Source organism: Anopheles aquasalis, chromosome 3 (assembly GCF_943734665.1).
Source record: "Anopheles aquasalis chromosome 3, idAnoAquaMG_Q_19, whole genome shotgun sequence".
NCBI classification, from domain to species: Eukaryota; Metazoa; Arthropoda; class Insecta; order Diptera; family Culicidae; genus Anopheles; species Anopheles aquasalis.
The window spans coordinates 22,061,596-22,081,595 of NC_064878.1; the positions used below are offsets into that span (position 1 = coordinate 22,061,596).

General features: G+C 46.3%; 1 protein-coding gene across 1 annotated transcript in view; it reads right to left on the bottom strand.

Annotated features, from left to right (window-relative positions):
• Positions 1-20,000, bottom strand: part of LOC126577395 (gamma-aminobutyric acid receptor alpha-like) — a 47,544-nt gene that overhangs the window by 17,632 nt on the left and 9,912 nt on the right. Inside the window, exons 3-5 of the mRNA XM_050238997.1 lie at positions 4,103-4,314; positions 3,688-4,020; positions 1,872-1,939 (exon numbers count right to left, since the gene is read on the bottom strand). Coding sequence (XP_050094954.1) covers positions 1,872-1,939; positions 3,688-3,931 — 312 coding nt within the window. The 5' untranslated portion in view covers positions 3,932-4,020; positions 4,103-4,314. The remainder of the gene's footprint in view (positions 1-1,871; positions 1,940-3,687; positions 4,021-4,102; positions 4,315-20,000) is intronic.

Below are 20,000 nucleotides of genomic sequence, written 5' to 3' on the forward strand. Positions count from 1 at the left end.
GTGTCCTTGTAAGCTCCCATTCACCCAGTCAAGTCACTTGGTTCCATCAGTAAAAGATGCGGTTCCCCCCGCTCAACATCACCGTCAAAGAAGCTGTGCAATAATAATCTTCTTCGGTGTTTGACTTCTACACACCCAGGGGTTCGACAATGCTGGTGTCGTTGCTCCATTTTTTGTCCTTCTCCTCTTCCTTCCCCATTCTCCCCCAACCACCAGCATCCTTCCGGTGTACACACAGTCCGCTGCACGCTTCGAAGGCGTCGTAAAAAAGAAACGAAGCTGCCACAGATCACCCTGGGCAGGTTAGAAACGCAGGTGACCTGGTCTTGCTGCACAAGGGGCGCACGCGGACCACTTCGAAGGTTGTTTGCCGGTCCTTTCGTTACCGTACTGTGCGATGGCAAGAAAGTTTCACCTGTTTGCGACGACCGGGGACGAACTATCGGATGCAGAATACCCTCAACTATGGTAGCAACTATGCCACCATGGGATGGGAGTATGCAGAATTTGATGGCTGTTTTTTCTCCGTCAACTCGACTCTTGTTGATCGGCTACTACCAACATACCAATGACTTCCGGTACGCCTTTTGTGCTCGGTTGCAAGGTAAAAAATGGGACGGAATGGTTGTGCTAAAGTGTTTTTGTAACTTGGCACATGATAGGAGTGATGGAGCGTACGGGACGCTTTGTTACATCGTGTCTATAATGCTGCCCCCCCCCTCAAAAATGGAGTGCTTGCAATCAATGATGTCTCGAATGCAGAATGGGATGCATTGTGATGACGCCCCGAAAAAGGAGTTTATTCGATCATAACAAAAGGACAATGATAAAAAAGAAAAAAGGAATAGAGGAAAATGTAGTAAGTTGGTTGCTCACTCGAACAAACATGCAATATGGAATAGAGAAAAACGTAAAGTGTATAATAAAAAGCGGATACTACCACAGAAAATAGCAAAACAAGCGCGTACAAACAGGAAAACATGTGAATGAAACGTGAAACACGTTCAAAACATGAGCAAAAAAAAACATGGCAAACCGAAGAAAACGAAGAGAAGGGAGCTAATGCCGAAGGTGAAGCATCGCCCCTCCGAAAAAACTTTCCCTGTTTGAGGCAAAAGCGTGTGCCCCACAGGACTCTCGCCGAAGCATTCCGGTTGACCGCACGGACGCCAAAAGATCGACTTTTCCACTCACACACAAGCAACTCCCGAACCCGGCGTACCGCGCGATTTCCACGCTTAGGAATCCGGTTTGTTAAACTTGTTTACCAAAGCACAACAACACCAACAAACCCCTTCTTTTGGCGTCGTCATCATTCCAGCGGCAGCGGCGCTTTCATGTGGTTATGCCCAAACCTAACCCTTCCCTCTTCCCTTTTACAACCTAGTAACTTAACCATCCTTTCCCAAAAACCAGTTACCACTCGCGCGCACACACTCGTATGCGAGAATTAAATATGGTGGACGGAAGTGAAAAGGCATCATCATCGCGTCTTCATCACACGCCCAGCTAGTGCTCGCTCATCGACACGATTGCTTCGTCGATTTGCTGTTTTCCGGAGTTCGAAGTGCTCCCCCTCCCCGGGGAGGGGAGCCTTGTGGAAAGTTTCCTCATTTTCCGCAAACGGTCGACAACTGGCGTTGCCCGAGCAACGCGTTCATCATCCCCGGGGAGAGGGGCGAGTGTTACCGATTTTCTTCACCGTTTTGTTTGTTCTTCACGCTGCAGCTCTTCCACAACACACCTTCTGCTTATTCCATGGCAACGAGGCAGGGAAGTGGAGGAATGGAATCAAGGAGTGCCACAGATCAATATCTCATCGCGCAACGTCTGCTTTGTGCCGGTTGTTCGGCGTATGATCGATCACTTACCATATCCACCTCGGAGATTGGACCCATGCTGCGTACCATGATGTCGACCTCGATCACTGCCGGTGGGCCTGTTGATGGGTAGTGAACCACATTCCGAGGGCGGTGACATCGCAGGTGAAAGAAACAAACGTGTAAACGGGTGGGGTAGATGGATACGGTTGAAAGTTAATAAGTTGTTGGGCGAACACAGCATGCCAAGAGAGCAGCATGCGTCGGTCTACTGCTGTTGATGATGATGATGATGATGGTGCTTGAGAATGAGCGAGGTCGGTAGCTAAGGCAACAGCAAAGTTATATTGGATGACTCCCGTGCTAGCAAAGCGGTATCCGTGATTGATTCAATGGATTATGTGATTAGACCAATTAGAGGAGCCGAAAACTAATTTGCCAAGGGGTATTAATCACATTTTTAATAAACCATGCGTTCACCGTGAGTATGCTGACGACTCTCACTTTCTGTTCCAGAAGGTATTTGGGCAGAAAATTCGTTGATTGAGGTGCAAATGCTTTGAAATTGTGCGTGCATGTTCGAAGAGCATCAGAAACCTCCTTGAAGATGATTTAATTTTTTTCATTCCTTTCGAGCCAAGATAGCAAAAGGCGAAGAAGGAAGGACAAGAAAGAACTGATTATAAGAATAAGCTTAAAAATAAGAGAAAGAATAAATGTAAATGAAGAATGTGCACAGATAAACAGATAAGATAGAAAAGAAATGCAAGAATGGGAAGAATAAAACAAATTTGCTAAAGTTGCAAAGCGAAACTATCACATAAATATGAACGATAAAGTGAATAATACATCAAAGTCCATTACATAACTGACCATAAAAAAAATATCCAAAAACAACTCAAGAAGCTACCTAAAATTAATTCAAAAACTGCATTTTAATGAAATTATGTAAATAAGTATGCAATAAGAGCACGAAAGCAAAACATAATGTTAAAAGCGTTCTGTTTAAGCACACCGTTGGTACCAGCAATTTACCTCACTTTACGGCAAAAGCGAAACTTTTGCTAAAACAAAACCTCGAACAATTAAGATCATGATGCTCCAATTACCGAACTGTTTTAGTGGCCTTGACACGGAAGCATAGTTTCGAAATTTTTGAATTCATTTCCAGGCGCCTCCATCGGACACCAGATTCATTCTCCTTTCCTTTTATCGCACAATCATCAACCTTAACAGTAACTCTGCAAGCGGAACAAGTAACATTCCTGGTTCCCTGTGTTAAACGATTGTTTTCCATCCTCCCAACGGGTAATGGCACCGCTGCTTAAGGCAGAGGCCAGTAGCATTTGCATTTCAATGTGCATTTCCGCTTCAATAGATCTGAGTTCTGGTCTGGTTCATCGACAGATTCCGTCGGAGACCATTAAGCTCGATCACTGCGATGAGATATTCTAACGAATCGTCAACCGTCGGAGCCGTTCATCACATTACCGTTAAAAATGGATCATAAAGGATCCGTTGCGGCAGGCCACCATGCTCCAAGGACGAACGCTCTGGACGATCGAACGAAATGAAATTCGTCTGTCAAACGCCATAGCATCCTCGGTGGAAGGACCTTCCTCCAACCATCAAACGGTAATGAATATTGATGTGCACCCTCTACAGAACTGGTCCGGGAAAGCTGGTCTAGCCATTCTTGCGGCCAGCGCTCCGGTTCCGGAATTGTTTCGCGGCTAACCCACCAAACGACGAAACCAAAAATCCAACGAACGAATCGCGCTTAGAAGTGTGGCGCGTTCAATTAACATTTTGATAGCCTTTTGCGTCAGAAAGCAGAGACGGGTGACCGTGGACCGGACACACTTACCGCCGAAATCGGGCCGGATGCTGTTATCGTAACCGCGCAGCAGATTGTCCAGCAGCTCGGAGATGTTGGCATGGTTGTTGCGTTGCGTCAGCCGGATGGCCGCATGGACGGGACCGGCGGGCGCTAGGAAGTAGCACGTACCGATGCCGATCGCAATGTTGCTGAACGAACCGAGGATGATGCGATTGATGGTGATGAATAAATTTGCTCCCACCAGGCTGACCGCCGTGTGGGCGATGGCCATGGCGTTCAATCCGTTTGTTTGTTGTGGTTTTTTTCTTTCGTTCTAGACCCCTCCGAGGATCCGTTGTCCTTGCTGCTCCGTTGGACTTCCTACTGGGGAGAAAGGGACGTGTTTGCATGTTTAGTAAGAAGTTAGAATTCAGCGTCGGTCCATCCGCTAGAAGCAGCATACCCGAGGGGAAATCGTTCCGTCCTTTTTGGAACAACCTCAGAAGCACCTTTCACTCCCGATACTATTGTCCTAGGCGATGGTCCATCTGGTCACGCAAACCGGGTGCAACCGATTCACATCCTTCAATCCGGTCTGGAAGCATCCTCGAAGTGTTCAGAAGCAGCCCAGGTGCATCCTTTCTATCGTCGATCTGCCTTCCAGGGGGTCTTAATCTGCGAGATAAAGCGAAGCGAAACAGGAAAAAAAATCCTTGTCAGATGGATGTGATGGAGAGACATACACTCGTGATGGCCCTAGTGGGACGTTAAAAGGATTGTTAGCGGTTTTTGTGGCCCCCCGGGAACAGGTCATTCTGACCGTATCCTAGCCCCATCGCGGACAGTGGACACCGCAAAGGTTGAACGTCGAACACACTTCACGGAGCCTCTTCCCTTCCACATCTCATCTCCTCCTTCTCCTTCTCCTCCTGCTGATGATGCCGCCTCTTCGGTAACTTTTTACACCACTTTCATAGTTCGCTGTTCGCTGGTGGGCTTCCAGCGTTTTCCAGCGCTTAAAGTTTTGTAACCGCGACATCCGCCCCGGTAACGCCCGAGGTCAACTCCGGGCAGGAACGGGTGCTCGGTAAAGTGAATTTTGTTGCCTTTCACCTCCACGTAACGGTGCTGTTTGACTTCATTCGACGTTGCCAACACTTGGTTGCTTCGCTTTTTAAACACAGAGGCTGCTGCGGTGGTCTCGGTGGTTAGCGCGATCCCTAGCAACCATTTCGAGCATCGACGAGCAACTTGCAGTCCTGTATGTTTTTTTTTTTTTGTTTGGCTCCAGCAACACTCATCACTGCTTGAGTTGCGCAGGCTACTGAGAGAAAGAGAGAAAGCAGTGAGCGTCGTGAAGGTTGCTGACTCAGTACGGCTACTGTGTTTGAGCCGGAGTGTGGTTATTCATAAGCGATGTTTTACGATGTCGCGAGATTTATGTTGTCTCAGATATGACCGCTTCAGTCCCGCTGTCCCGTCACGCGGCCGGAGCGGTAGGTCAATAGTGTAAGTTCAAACAAGGCCCCTTCCCCTATCGCCTCCAAAGTACGCCAAATGACGTTGAGGACTGTGTTTTGTGTCTTCTTCTTTTGGGGGTCGCCAAACCGGAGCGCGATTCTGACTCTGCAAACTCGTATGAAGCAACTTTGGGCGGCAAACAACTTTGTCATTTATGTTACGTTCTGTTGTTATCCTACGTGCGTTGCTCTTTGTGCTTTATTTATGAGTTTTTCAGTTTTCAGAGCATGATTTTTTCTATGCTGTGAGAGCTAAAGAGTTTCATAATTAACTTTGGACAGAATTTCGCGAAATAGTTGGGCAGGGTAATTTTGTTTAAATTTACATTTCCATGTGCCCCGAATGAATTAAAGGAATACTGTAAAATCTGGGTCTAAGATGATTATAGAGCATAATTGAAGGTAATAATTGAGTATACACAAAGATAGGTTTTATTAAAACTATAAATGTTTAAAAGTCCTTATTCATTCAAATTCTAAAACAAATCTAATATGTCTTGTATAGACGTTTACCTCAGAATTTGCTAAGGTATTTTTTGTGACATGATTTGTTACATTTTTCCGTGAATGGTGATTCTTTCAGAAGTATTGTGTTAAAATTTTGGATCAATCGAAGAAAAACTGACAAAGTTATAGATTTTTGAAAATCCGGGCTTCATACAAGGCACAATGGCATGGAAAAGCATTATTTTTGGATGAAGTTATTAATAAATCATCACCAAAATACGACCAAATATACTTGAAAAGTTGTAGTCTAATATGGCATTTGCAAAAACATGCATAGGTAGAAAGTTTTCTACGAAAAAATCGTCAAAAATGAGCCGTGTTTTGGTTTGAATCAAAAGACTTGCCCGTTTAAGCGACGAACCCGGTTTGATCATTCATCAACCATAGTGTGACCACTTTTTAACTGCAAAATGCTGATATTTTTAATAAATCATCCTCAAAATAGGATCAAATATTCTTGAAAAGTTGTAGTTCAATATGGTATTCACTTGAAAAAATCAAGTTGCATGGTTTGTTCACAAAAAATCAACAAAAATGAGCCTTTTCTGTACCTCCCTATAAAGTCCTTCTTCTCGCGCCATCATTAATCACGCGCGTCACAAAGCACCAAGCACCTCCGGGGCATCGTGCTCACTGTCGATCAGCCGTTTGGACTGTGGTTTCCGCGAAATTAATCCAACCGTGACCGGGCCATGAGCACGTCGAGACCAAGGACCTCTCTTGGTCGTGTTCTGCCCAGTCCAACCAGCGATGAATCCGGTAAACGTTCACACTTATGATACCTTCCGGCTGATGGATTGGATTTTTATTTGGTAACTAATGTGCTTACCGGGAAGATTTACGGTCCCCTCTCTGCCCGTCGCTGACCACTGCCGCCGGGCTGGGCGTGGATTGCATTTATGCTAATTCGTGCTCACGAGCTGGAGCGTGACTTGCTGGCGAAGGGTTTTCGTTTCGGAAATGATTAGATTTCCTTCTAAGCACGTACTTTAGGTTACCGTAGCACCGTTGCTAAGCGTATGTAGAGTTAGCGCTTTGTCTACTAGATGAAAGATTGCGAAAACAATACCCTGGCCACATCGTAATATTCCCAGTCTCATAAATGTTCTCGAGCACTGTATGCCTTCACCAGAAAGAAAGGTTTCACCAATAAAAAGCTCGTTACCATCAATTTAAATGAAGAGAGATAAAAATGATTAACTATGCTACGGACCATCGCATCATGCACCACAAACTGCTGGTGCTACATTGCTGGGTGGCTGTGGTTAACGGGACTTAAAAATATAGACATCATTGTCATCGGTCGGGCGCCCACTTTGAGAGCAGAACTCGGAGACAAAAAAAAACCCCTTCCAAACACATATGAACGCCTCGGTGTTCCTGCACTCCTCAATCATTCCTCAAACCACCGGAACGGAAGCCACGGGTGGGTTCTTCTCGCTAGCTCGAGATGAAAAGTGGGAAAGTAGGTGAAGTGGCCGGCGCATAATTGAACGCGGTATTAAAAATCCACCCTCTATCGCCTCCCTTAGATCCCATAAAACCGGATATGAGCAGAGAATGGGGACGGTCCCTCCTGGTTTACCAGCTCGGTAGCCCAGAAAGATGAGCGGTCTTTAAAAGCGGTCTCATTGGGTGTTGGAAGAAGGGAGTGGTCGCATCGCACAATTCAATTACCCTTTTTCGCATGTTTTCCGTCCGTCTGTCCATCCATCCATCCATCCGAGTCCGAGCCAAGGGGACAATAATCCTCTTCTTTTCTTTTAAAAAAACCACTACCTCGGTAGACAAAACTCCCCTTTGGACTTTGAGCATCTTTTCGGAGAGTTTAGCCATTGTGCTGTGCTCGAAACATATTTAAGTCTTTGCCGGCCCGGTCCCGGGACGGTAACGGCCTATCGCGGTTAATTTACGCTTCGTATAGCTTACCGGGACGTGGCTCATAAAATGGGACGAACATTTACCTTCCAATCGACCGAGCAATAACAGTAGAACATTAGAATACTTCCCTTTAAACTTTCCAGCAAAAGACCTTCCATCCTTCTTACGATCCGTGAAGTGATTAGCTGGTCGTAGTACGGAAATAGAAAGGACTAGACCAGGAGCTTCAAGAAGTACACCCGGAAAAGCAACACAAAAAAAAACAAGACACACTCTCGATAAAGTTCCTTCCATCATGAGCTGTACGGAAGCTCCTTCGTCTTAATCAAAGGCGAATCCAGTCGGCCCAACTATAATGGGGGCCCTGGAGGTGAGGCAGGTCGTCGCCGTCGTCGGTGTCGTCCTTCTCGCAAGACTGAAACTGGAAACGAACCGTACCCTCAGCTCGGCTCGGCCGACAAATTGCTGCCAACGGCCTGATGCCTAGACACATACACAGGTAGTGGTAGTGCCACAGCCACGCCACACTACGAGATGAAGATGCTATACGTCGAAGTCCTCCAACTACTTGCGCCGAGCGTGCGTGCCCGGTTCTTCGTCTACTCTACGCCGGTTCTGCTCTACCGAGCAACAACTTTCAACTTTCATCAAACTATCTCTCGCCCTTCCCGTGAGCCGAACCGAACCACTTGTTTGTACGGCGGAAGCATCGTGTTTACTGCCAAGAAGCCAACGAGAAGGCTCCGGCAAAGTCAGCCCACTTCCTGGAATGGAATGTCGCTACGGTTCGGCAAACTGATGGAAGCCCACTACTAGGAGCCACTGCGGGAGATGAAATCAAACCGATGATTGTCAGTCCGGAGTTCGGTCACCGAAAAGCGTCTAGTGGAATGTTTTGGTCCCCCCCCGACCGTAGGCGGGATGGTGCTAAGTCGTCAAGTAATGTCAAAGATGATCACTTCAGCCCAAAAAAAAAAAAAATAACAACCGCCAGGATATTTTCGCTGAGCTTCGTAAACCATTTGGCAACAGATAGGCAGCCGCCCGGGGATAGGTAATGGTAACGGATATCCTGTTTAGGTTTCCTCGTTTTTTTTTCAGCGCAAAATACACCACTCCTGACATCCTTATTTATGATTCGCAGCAACACAGAATGGGAATGGGTCATTAAAGTGTTTATTACAAATCTTCGCTTCTTTGCCGTGGGTCGGTTTACGGTAGTGTAGTGGTCGAATTACATCCTTTCGTCTGCTCATCGCTATGAGAACCCTGGGAACTGGGCAGTGATCAATCACAGCACGGACATTGTAGTAACAGGAGCAGCGGCAGCAGGATGTCCTGGCACGACGCGGCGATGTCGCGGCGAGACGAGAGTCAACAGAATGCGGCGACACTTAATGAACTTATCTGACTTCCGATCGCATCCGAACCGGCAGACCGACCGCTGGTGCGATTCCCTCCATCTTTCCCTTCCCTTCGCAACCTTCTTCGCTCCACTAGGTGGACGCTTCCTTCCGGGAAGACAGGACGGGGATGATCGGGAACATCGATCCCTCTAATCAATCGTTCTGTCGTGCACCCTCTTACTCGACGACTCGCCGACTCGAAGCTGCTGCTGTTGGCTCGTAAAATGTTACATCCGGCATTCAGCACCCCTACTACCACCACTCCAACAGCAGAGAAAATTTATCTTGTTATCCATCATTTCCTGCGAGACGAGTAGTTGAGACTTTCCTACTTTTTCGTCGTTTCTGCGCTTCCGCTGTTCCTAGTTGCGTCCGCAGCAGCAACGGGAATGGTCGCGCGCTGGTGGTTTTGGGGGGTGCTTTTAAGGACGAAATTCCAATCGATTCCTATCCCGATGACGTCGACGCCCAGGACACCCAGGACGCCCAGGACAACAACGAAAAGGAAAACAACTCACTCAGCCACTTGTCCACGATTTTTGATTCATCGAACCATCGCGCCACGCGGAGTGGTTACGCCCAAGGATTGCCATTCCCCCCCGGGGGGGTACTCTGTTTGATAAATTGTCTTCTCAAATATTGACTCCCGAGATGGCGGCGTGGAGAGCGATAAGCGAAGCCGCGGGACCGATCTGTGCATTCGCTCCAGTGCACTTTTCCTATTTATTGCATTTCACCGGCACCAACCCGTAAAATTGCTCCCGATAAAGCATCTCGCGACGCCAACGGCTGAAGGCCTCGCCGGCGTGTACGCCCACGACATCGGGAAGAGGATGTCGCGATGCCACTTACAGCGCCTTACAGACACACATACGACCGTTCGAATCGATTAAATCGCGAAATCGCGAGACATGTTTTTGGCCCCCGCCGCGGGCCTTCTTTACCGTGGAATCCTTGCACGTCACACAATGTCGTCGATTGGGCTGTTCCTCTTCCTTACCATCCACCGCCCCGGGGGAGGGACATGTGTCAAGTGGAATGATGACGTGAAACGTGCTGTACGATTATGGTGATGCAATGAGATGCAATTACGCGAAGCCGCTTTTCTAATCGGGCTAATGCGTGGCGCTCAAGGCTGCCAAAGGAAAAGTGGATTCTGTGGGGGTTTTCCGGTGGATCTTGAGCGCCTGTCTGAGCTAAGACGCTGGAGCATAATTACAGTTCTTGTGCGATTTCTGTGCATGTATTTTCCCTTTTCTTACTACCTGTTGTGAGTGATTTGTTGAAATTAGTTTCATAAAGCAGCATAAATTGCATCATGTAGTTAGATTCTGAGTGATGAATTAAGTTGGTTATTTATTTTATCAGAAAATCCACATACAATCATGAATGAAAACGTTGGCATAGGTTTAACAAACTATACACTTTGGATAACTTATTGCTTTGGACTGCAGATTGACAATTTCTGTTTTTTAATTGTTTGTTCATGCTGAATGTTAAAATTTCCATTATGATCTGTTACAAAATAATAATAGAAACAGTTGTATACATTTGATGTGGAGATACACATATACCCATTAATAAACTAGTTTTGATAACCAGGCTAAAGAAGAAGATAAAAAATGAATTTCTCATAACTAAATGGAAGTATTTCAAATCGATATGGCATTCGAGAATCGAATAAGGTAGTTGGTAGTAGATTATTTGCCTTGCTCAGTGATGTTATTATTCGTAGTTCATAGTATGCACATTAGCTGTAACGTTTTATGAAAAAGACCATATATTATTCCAGGCCTTTAGGATATGTTAAAGTATATCTTAATGTAAACACAACTTGATCAATTGTTTACCAGCCCAACTAATATACCATATTATATAACGGCTTCGCTCAATGGAAACATGAAATAACAAAGAAAAGTTTAATGAGCATTTCTTTAATCTTGTCATCTTTATTTTTTTGTTTGTTTTATTTTTAACAGCTGTTGAAAGTACTGCCTTGCTGTTTTCAATTGCAGTAGGAAAAGCTAATTCATTACACCCTAATTAACTGGTAATTCACTCGAACATCACTTATTTAATTGAAATATCATTTGTCAAACGCCAACAAACTATCCAGCGCCATCTTCAATTGTTGCTGCATCACAAACAAAAACCGCAAACATTAATCAACACTCCATGATCCAGTCAGTCAGGGCAGCACGGAAACACTCCGATACAACCACTTCCAATCCGTCCAGTAGCCGCCCATTCACAAAAACCTCTCGGACTGCGGCTACAGACACCCGAGCGGCCCCGGAAAACACTTGCCGGCACTTTGATTGACAGTTTTCACCGCTGAAGTGATTTGTAAATAGTCAATTGGGAGCAAGGGAGAAAGGTTGCCTTGTCTTGCCACATCCCAAGGGTGGAACGAGGGGATCAAAACTTTGCATGACACCCGGAGCATCCCGGACAGACGGCCACCCGATCGGACGGTGACGCGCGTTCCAAACTGTCACTTCATCTCCCGGCCCGGTCGGATCGATCGATAGCGGACCAAACCACTCCAAACCCAAGCTTATCACACTCGACCCAAATCGAATCGCCGCTCCGCTCCCTCCCCCCCCCCCCCCCAAAAAGAAAGGCCCTTTCGTCCCTCGGAGGCTTTAAGATGTTTTTGGGCTTCGGAATGGCGTGAAGCAGGCCAAAGCCGAATACCAACCAGAATACCGAGCGCGTCGTAGCCAAAGGCACAACGCGTCGCGTGTCAATTGCGTGAGAGGTCCGGGGAGCATTTTTCGGTCGCGATGTTTTGCACCAAAAGAATGTCACCAACCGCATCGCTTTTGATCGCTTGTTGGTGGTTGGTCGCTGGCGAGAAGACGCTACTGGCGCGCCAGGAGTCGGCTGGAGCATCTGTTGCTGAAGAATGAAGAAAGCTCGCGCCCGCATGCCAGCGAGTGAAGTGTTCAAGGCAAAATCCCAACCCCACCAGTGAAGTGAAGCAGCGGCATTATGGCGATAAGAGTTCGCGTTATGTGATTTTCATCATCATGTGACATTATGCTGCCTGAGGCGCACAGGTGATGCCTGCCGGCGGTGAACCTCTTGCTGCTAGCGAACGGACGGGGTGCCGGTGCGATGGAACAGATTAGCCAGGAACGGGACCACCGAGCCGGATAACGAATGGCCGGATATTTTATCTCCTTCGATGCAGAGCCACTAGAAAAGCGTTCCCCGCTAATTATCTGATCTGTTCCCGAGGGCACGAACCCTCAATAACTTCACTCGACACGACACTCGCTCGCTAGCTAGCGGTCTGGTGGGTCTTCTGCCTTTTCCAACAACACCCGAGTGGGGTGCATTTTTCATCGCACCCTCTTGCCACTAACGTAGATCGCGTTAGTAGCCCAGATGCTACCACGAACTCAAACCACCAACAGTCGCACGCAGGCGCATCAAACTAAGTTCTTAAAGTCTTCCCACTGCACTGCAGCACTCCAACATCCGGGTGCGCGAGCGGTTGAGGCGATAATGGCGATTATGATGAAGATGGTGTTAAATTGACCTTCGACCCTTGAGTTCTTGTGGTTCTGCGGTGGGTGGTGGTGTGGTTGTACTGTGAGCAGCTCTCGGGTTACGAACGGGTCCTTTCTGTCGAGTCAATCAATATTGTCGATGGAGCAGAATCGGATCCATCTCGGTTCAACAAATCGGAAACTTCATCGGAACGACGTAATCTGATGAAGCTGTTGGCGAAAAAAGGGGCGATTCGCGGGGCCACGTGGATACTTGATCTACTTTTCTTTTCTCTCTCTCTCTCTCTCTCTCTCTCTCCGAGTTAACTGGCTGAACTGTGGGCCTAACTGTAACAGTGGGTTAACCGGTGTACCAGTTGGCCTGCCAGTTACCTTTGGGAATTAATCCAGATCCTGAATTTAAATTCTATATTTATAAGTTTATCCAACCTGAATGGTTCTGTAAGAAAGTATTCTGTTTCAGTCGCTTCATGGGGCTAAATTTCTAATCCAAGACACTCCAAGAGTCATCAAAAAGTATTCCACAACTTTTCAGTAGTGAAAGCAGCTACAGTCCTTATCGAATTTAATGTGCTTGGCGTAGCCCTAAACCTTCAAGGGTTTTTACGCTCTTCGACAGATTGTGTGGCAATTAAAAAGCGGCAAAGTTCGCTCGCTTGCTACCAATCGGGGTGGCTTTTCCCAATTTAACACCTGTCCGGTATTCCGGCAAACGCGAAGCATCATTATTTGGCCCCTAATGAAGTCAATCCACCGATCTCCGACCTCCGCCCCGTGTGTCGAGTGTTGTATGTGTCTAAAACAATGTTCGAAAATAAAAACTCATTAAAAGCGAACCTAGGCACTCGAGTACACGTGTGCGTACGCGCGCCAGCAATACTAACTCCCACAATTAACGCGAACTGCGAACGAGCGCAGAAGTGGTTCCAGCGCCTAATGCTTTGTTGGTCGAGTGATTTGAAATGAACTTTTGGTTGTGTGTTTTTTATGTTTTTTTTTTTTAAATTATTCGCTCCAACACGACAAAGCGAACTCAACAATTCAGGCAATGACGAAACAGTACGGGGCCTTATCCTCTTCGTGGAAACATGAATGAGACGCCCGTCCGGGCCATTAGCATACTGCCTAACTCACGTGGACACTAGAGTGAGCAAAGTCATGCTGAGGGGTTTGGTTTTTATTTTCGCGCGAGTTTCAGTTACCGCGCCCATCCCAGTTTGCCTTGCCAGCTAAATCAAGACATCGCCTAGACAGAAGTAGCAGCAGCGACAGTGCAAACGGAAATGTTTACATTAATGTTTTATGTATTTTTGTCACCCGTCAGCGGCAGCGGTCGCCTCGCCACGCCATGACCACGGCACCGTAGGCTAAAACTGTTCTTTCCCAAAAATGACCCACGCAAGCAGGACCAGCTCTCGTGGAATCTCGTGAATGGATCACTCAAGGATCGCGCATGACGGTATTAGAATAAATATGTGCAGCGGTCGTCGTCCTCGTCCTCGTCGTCGTCGTCCTCGACGTCGTTGTTGCTTCGAGTTGAATGTTGTATTTGCATGTACGCCTGGGGCAAGGATGGATTTCGCTACTCTTTCCAACGCTGCTTTTGCGGGCGCATTATAGGACTCAACATATGTTTTGCAGCCCGGCCACTTTTGCTTAGCGTGCAGAAATGGTAAACAGAGGAAAATCGAAAGTAGGAGTAGATGATGGTCCATTCCGTTTGACTGTCATTTCTCGTTCGCCACGACGAACGCTTCCAGGGAACAGTTGGCACATTTGTATCGTATCAAGGTCTGTCTTTTTTTTTTTAGGCAACCCAGATTTCGGTTGGAAGCTTTGAATGAAATTTAAGGGTTGCTTGTACTCTATTCCGGAACGGAACGGATACTGGTAGTTGATAGCCATTTCAACTTAAAAGCGTACTGATTCAGGTTAAGGCTATCATTTCGTTATTGGGCACATCGATTGAAGCTTCCTGGTTCGCTTTAAGGAATCCCCAAAGATCCTAGCTCGGTTTGATACTGTTTGCAAATTGAGTTTCGTGATTGAACCAGCTTCAGTATCTGTTCCTCAGGGCTGTCTCTTGTTTGATAAAGTTATCCGCGGTCCTGGAACATGTTCAGTATGTTATATTCTAACATGTATTTTTTTTATAATGGCTGTGTGCATATAATGACGAATACAGGTCTCTTGTTTTATAATAAATCATGTCAAACAGACAGACAAAGGAAAATTTGGTATTTTTTCTCAAATGAAGCATTACTTTATGGTCACATTAATGCATTCTACTCGATCATTTCAGTCTATTGAATGAAGAACCATCTGCTATACCTTTATGAAACGTAATTAAATAGCAATTGTAAGCATAATTAACAAACATAATTTATTTACAATCATTTAAAAGAAAACCAATCCTTAATTAATTCACCATTTTAATGCGAACATGATTCTCACAATAACGAGCAAAACATATTGCTAGCATTTTGATTTTTGATTATTCTGAAAACTCCTTATCAAAACATTAAAACAACATCGTACTTTGATAGATAAAACTCATGGGTTTCTTAATAGCTCATTCTATTATGATTACTCGAAACATTTTCTGCAAAAAATCTTACGTAAATCAGACGAAGCAGCAAAACGCATCTATTCTAAATTTATAAAATAGATAAGAACGATGGCAGCATATTTTATGTACAATCTCAAAATTGAAAACTCAATTTTGCGTGGCGGCAAAAACGGTGCACGGAAAACGGTTTGTATGCCCTTCCTGTCACCTTATCCGTGCTGTTCGAATCTTTAATATGCTGTGACACTTTACCACCCTCAGTAAGCGATTGGCATCGTTGCATTCATAAGCATATTGCATCACTTTTCTTCCTTCATTATGCCATCTTGTAAACATCGTGTACCAAATCCCCGGGTCGCTTGGATTCGCTCAACCAACCCGTAACCAACTCGACAACCCGGGGGACAGGCACGCCGCAAAGATCGGTCGGTGTTGATTGAAAAACCCAATTACCATTCCAATAATGCGCGCGTAATACGAGTATAAGACGGCTGCTTCACGGCTCGTTGCATCCCTCCAGGGCCAGAGCGTCACCGGAGAAAATGGGAGTATGGAATGGTGTCGTGGCGTGGTCTCCACTCACATGGGCCCGCGTCTCGCGCTCTCGTTCTCGTGGCCCCGTGACAGTAAAAACGACATTCCTTCCCCCTCTTAAGTCAGGCACGGGGCAGGCTGAACGACTTGCTACTAACACTCAGCTGGTTAGCGTTTGATCCACGAGAGAGCCACGGTACGGTACGTAAAGCACACGTGTGCACGTGCTGGTGCTCGCGAGTCATCGATGGCAACGAAAGTCGATCGATCCCACCATCGACGAAGGTAGGATAAGTTGATTTATATCGTAGCTTTGCACACAGCAAGCTGCAGCGTATCGACTTCTCCACCACCAAAAAACACACAGCGTTACACAACCACCACCAAGGGAGGAAAATCTCACAAGAACACAGCGCATTCTCGCGCGATGAAGATGCTACATCCTTCTTCGTCTACTCTAGCATGACGCTTACAAGCTTGTGCACATCAAAACCACCGAAAATCTGTGATTTTATCACCTTGAGCAACTAGCACCTAGACGCCTGAGCGACCGAGACGCCACTGCTGCCACTGCTGCTGCCACTGCTGCTGCTGACGAAGAAAGCGAACGACGGAACGGAATTCTCCCAAGAAAGAAATCCCGGCGAGCGGCAAGAACACACCGACACCCAGTGCCGGTGTTCGCCTTTTTGAAGGACCATTTTTACATTATTATCGCCGCCAGGCCAGACCATGGCGTCGGGATCTGTGCATCTGGAGCGTGAAAAACGTCTCCGTCCTCTCCCCCCCAACTCCGGAAGCATCTCTCGGTAGTGTTCGCGCTCGAACGCACCTGGCACGGGAACGATTTGGCGAAACAGAGCGCACCGGTGCGTGTCGACCGGTGGCGCTGGATGCACTCATCGGAAATCCTCTGCTCTGCTCCGCTAGCGCTCGACTCGACTGCGCGAGCTACTTCTAGCGTGTTGGTGACATTGGACACGGTGTTAGCATAGCACCCGGGCCCCCCATGGCTATCGAACAGTGTGCTGATGCGTCGCAAAACGTGAGTGAATCCTCGATAGATACCGAGTGTTATTTGTGCGCCCGCGTTGGCATTTGGTTGAGCACCTTTTGTCACATTTGTTCTACAACTTTTGCAACAGTCGCCGAATGGTGGTGTGTTGCTACAGTGTATGAATACCATTGTTAAAAAGTGCTCGTAACGCGATGAATAGCGATATAGGGATCACATTTACATGATGGTTTCTGCATGAGATAACTCTCTATTGAAAATATTTTCCATTAAATTGGAGTGCGATAATAAAGTGCGATTTGGCTTAAAGATGAACAGCAGCGTCAACTCGGCATTAGAGCAGAAATTATGTTACACTCTGATTGCACTGTGAATATATAACTTTGTAGATCGTTTCGCGCAGGTAAAGCACGTATGTTTGGGTCTCCGTTCAAGTGATATTGGCTTTGAAGTTGAACTTGTTGAACTGAAGCGGCGCACATGCTCTCGAACAGTGTGCTGATGTGTCACAAAAATGATAATCCTTGAGAGATGCGGAGCGTTATTTCTGGTTCGGTTGAACACTTTTATCACATTCGTCCTACCTTTGCAGTAGTCAACTCATGCTAACCGTGAAGTGCATGAATGTAATTATTGCAATTTATGTAACGATGAACCGCGATTTAGAGATCACTTTTATATAAGGATTTCTGCATGGATTAATCTTTTGAAACCACTCAATCTAACGTAAAGTACGATTGGATTGGATTATTTTTGCAAAGATTCACATAGCTAAAGCACATATGAGTGTAATTTACATTCGAGTTATATCTTTTTTGACTTTGAACTTGTTGAACTATTGCTTCACGACATGTGGTACAATATTCAATCGTCCAAGCCACAGCAAACCCAAAACCAAGTGTTCTAGATAACAACGTGTCATTTGTGGCGCCTATTGCCTGTTAATGTGCTGACAACAAAACATCCTATTTAAGATGCTTCTTTCCTTCCCCTTCACTACACTTTTTCCACTGATAGAAACACTGCGCCAGTAGGAGAAAAGGCAAAGAAAAAAGCGCACAAAACGGATCGCATGATGACTAGCCTCCGGTGATTATCAGACACCAGACCAGACCGTGGCCTATTTCCCAACAGCCAACCAACCAGGCACACGGCGTGAAGCATACACACGATTAAGCCCTATCCTTTTCAACCAAGCTCGTCCCCCCTTTTTGCATCTTACTCTTTCGTTCTTACACTTTTTGTAAGAAAAATCCACCGTAGCTACCGTACCAGTAAGTGCCAAAATCTTCACCACATTCGGTGCTAGTGCCCAACAAAAAAAAAATGTATTCCACGTTCGGACGTCTGTGGTAGGGAAAGCCGGGGACGTGCTGTCGACAGAAGATTCCAGATGCCGGATTCTTGGTATCGGATTATCGGATTATTGCCCGGTGGAATGGAGCTGTGAAATCGCGACATTGCCGGCGCATTCTCTCGCAACCACCACCAGAAGAACCACCGGAAGTCGATGCAGAAGACGTCATCCGAAGAAAGGTTTCCGGGGGTTTCCGCGTGTCGGCAACGAGTGCCGATGCCGGGAACGGTTCTGCAGAATCGAGGCGAAAGGTTCTGCTCTCGCTCTCGCTTCCGGCAGCGGCGGGTTTGAAGGGCTTGAATTTAGTTTTTTGGCAACACTTGTGAGTGTCACGGGTGTAATTTATGATTCTTTAAATTATTCAAAAGCCAAAGCGTCCCTGCCAACCCGGTGACAGTGGCAGCGGAGTCCTGGCGGATCTGTGGTTTCCGTGGACATTGGCCTCGGATGACGGTTTAATGTTTAACGACCAATTACTTAGCCTTGCCTTGGTGACGTTGAACCGGGCAGAACCATGCCAAGGGACCTATACCGGTTCGTTCGATTCGATTCGATTTTGATTTGACCTCTTGGCCCTGCCAAGATATTTTACTCTACTGACTCGATCGATCGATCGATCGATCAAATTCAATGGCAACGGGGGATGGGATCGAACAGTAATCAATCAAGCGACACGTTGATTATCTCTCGCAAGCCCAAAATCATAATCTCCGGTGTGAAATGGCCTCAGATTGACGGTTGGTTGAAGCAGTTGGCACACGGCCAATGGAATGCCCTTTCTGGCAGGCAGGTGTCGAGAGATTTCTCTTCCTTTTTTGCGGAAACGAAATTGTAAAAGATTAAAACTTAAACCGTCCACCGTGATATCGAAATTGAAATCGAGGTAAGTGGTGATGCTGCTAAACTGCTTACATCGGGTAAACAATCTCACAATTCACGGCTTGGGATTAAAGGATAAAAGTTGAGTTGGGCAGTTATTCAGAGTGTAACGTTTTCAGTGGCGCTCGGCATTTTTTACGTGTCGGGGATTCTTCCGGAGACAGTGGTTAACGAACTGGAAAGGATTCCTTTTGTTACCGGATAATCATAATTGAATATCATTGCATATACATTAACCATTGCTGCAGTTCTTAATTTGGAATTATTTTGTAATCCTGTAAGTTTATTTACGAGCGTATACTAACAGATAACATTTACTGGGAGTGATTGATATTACTTGAAATTAATTATAAAACATTTTTCCATTATTTTTAATCACTCCATCATACCGAGTAGCAGATGATCGAGAATCCGTTTTTCAAACTAAAACAAACATCAAACAAAATAGTGGAAAAGTGTAATATAAACCCTGGAGCACTCCTTCGGACAATAATCCGTTTATGAAACGAATCATAACCAATCACGAGTGCAGTACAATCCATATCGAAAAGGAAGGAAAAATGGCTTCCTTGCCCATCAGTGCAAATGGTCATCATAAAGCATGTCCAGCATGTCGTCCGGAAGAAGGAGAAAGCCGAAAGCCTAGGCTCCCCGTGCAGTGACCGCATTCCTCGAACCCATCGGCGATGATTATGATGGTGCTGATGGCGATGAGAAACAATCTAAGCATCATCGTGAATCGCCCTAAAGCAAAAGGGGGAAGATATCAATTGTACGTCGGTTTTATTGCTCGTCAACTGGCACGCGCACGACGAGGAAGCTCGTCATAAATCACACATTTATTGACGCACTTAGTCAACAGGGAGGAGGTCACCGTGTTGTTGGCATAATTGCCTCAGCGAACTCACAAAACCCGGTAGGTCGGATAACGCCAGGCCAATCGTTCGTTGCTCCTTTTGTCGGTGAACGATTAACGAGCAAAACAGTTGTTGCTTGGTGTGGCCTACGTCGTCGTCGTCGCAGCAGGCGAGTTGTAGTCGCGGAAAAGAGGAAGCAACCCCGTCCTTTGGCACAATTTATGGTCGAGGTTCGCGATCATCCGGCGAACATTTTTGGTAATCACAACCCTAGGGATGGCTCTCTTCTGTTTGCGCAAACCGAAACGCGGCCGCGAA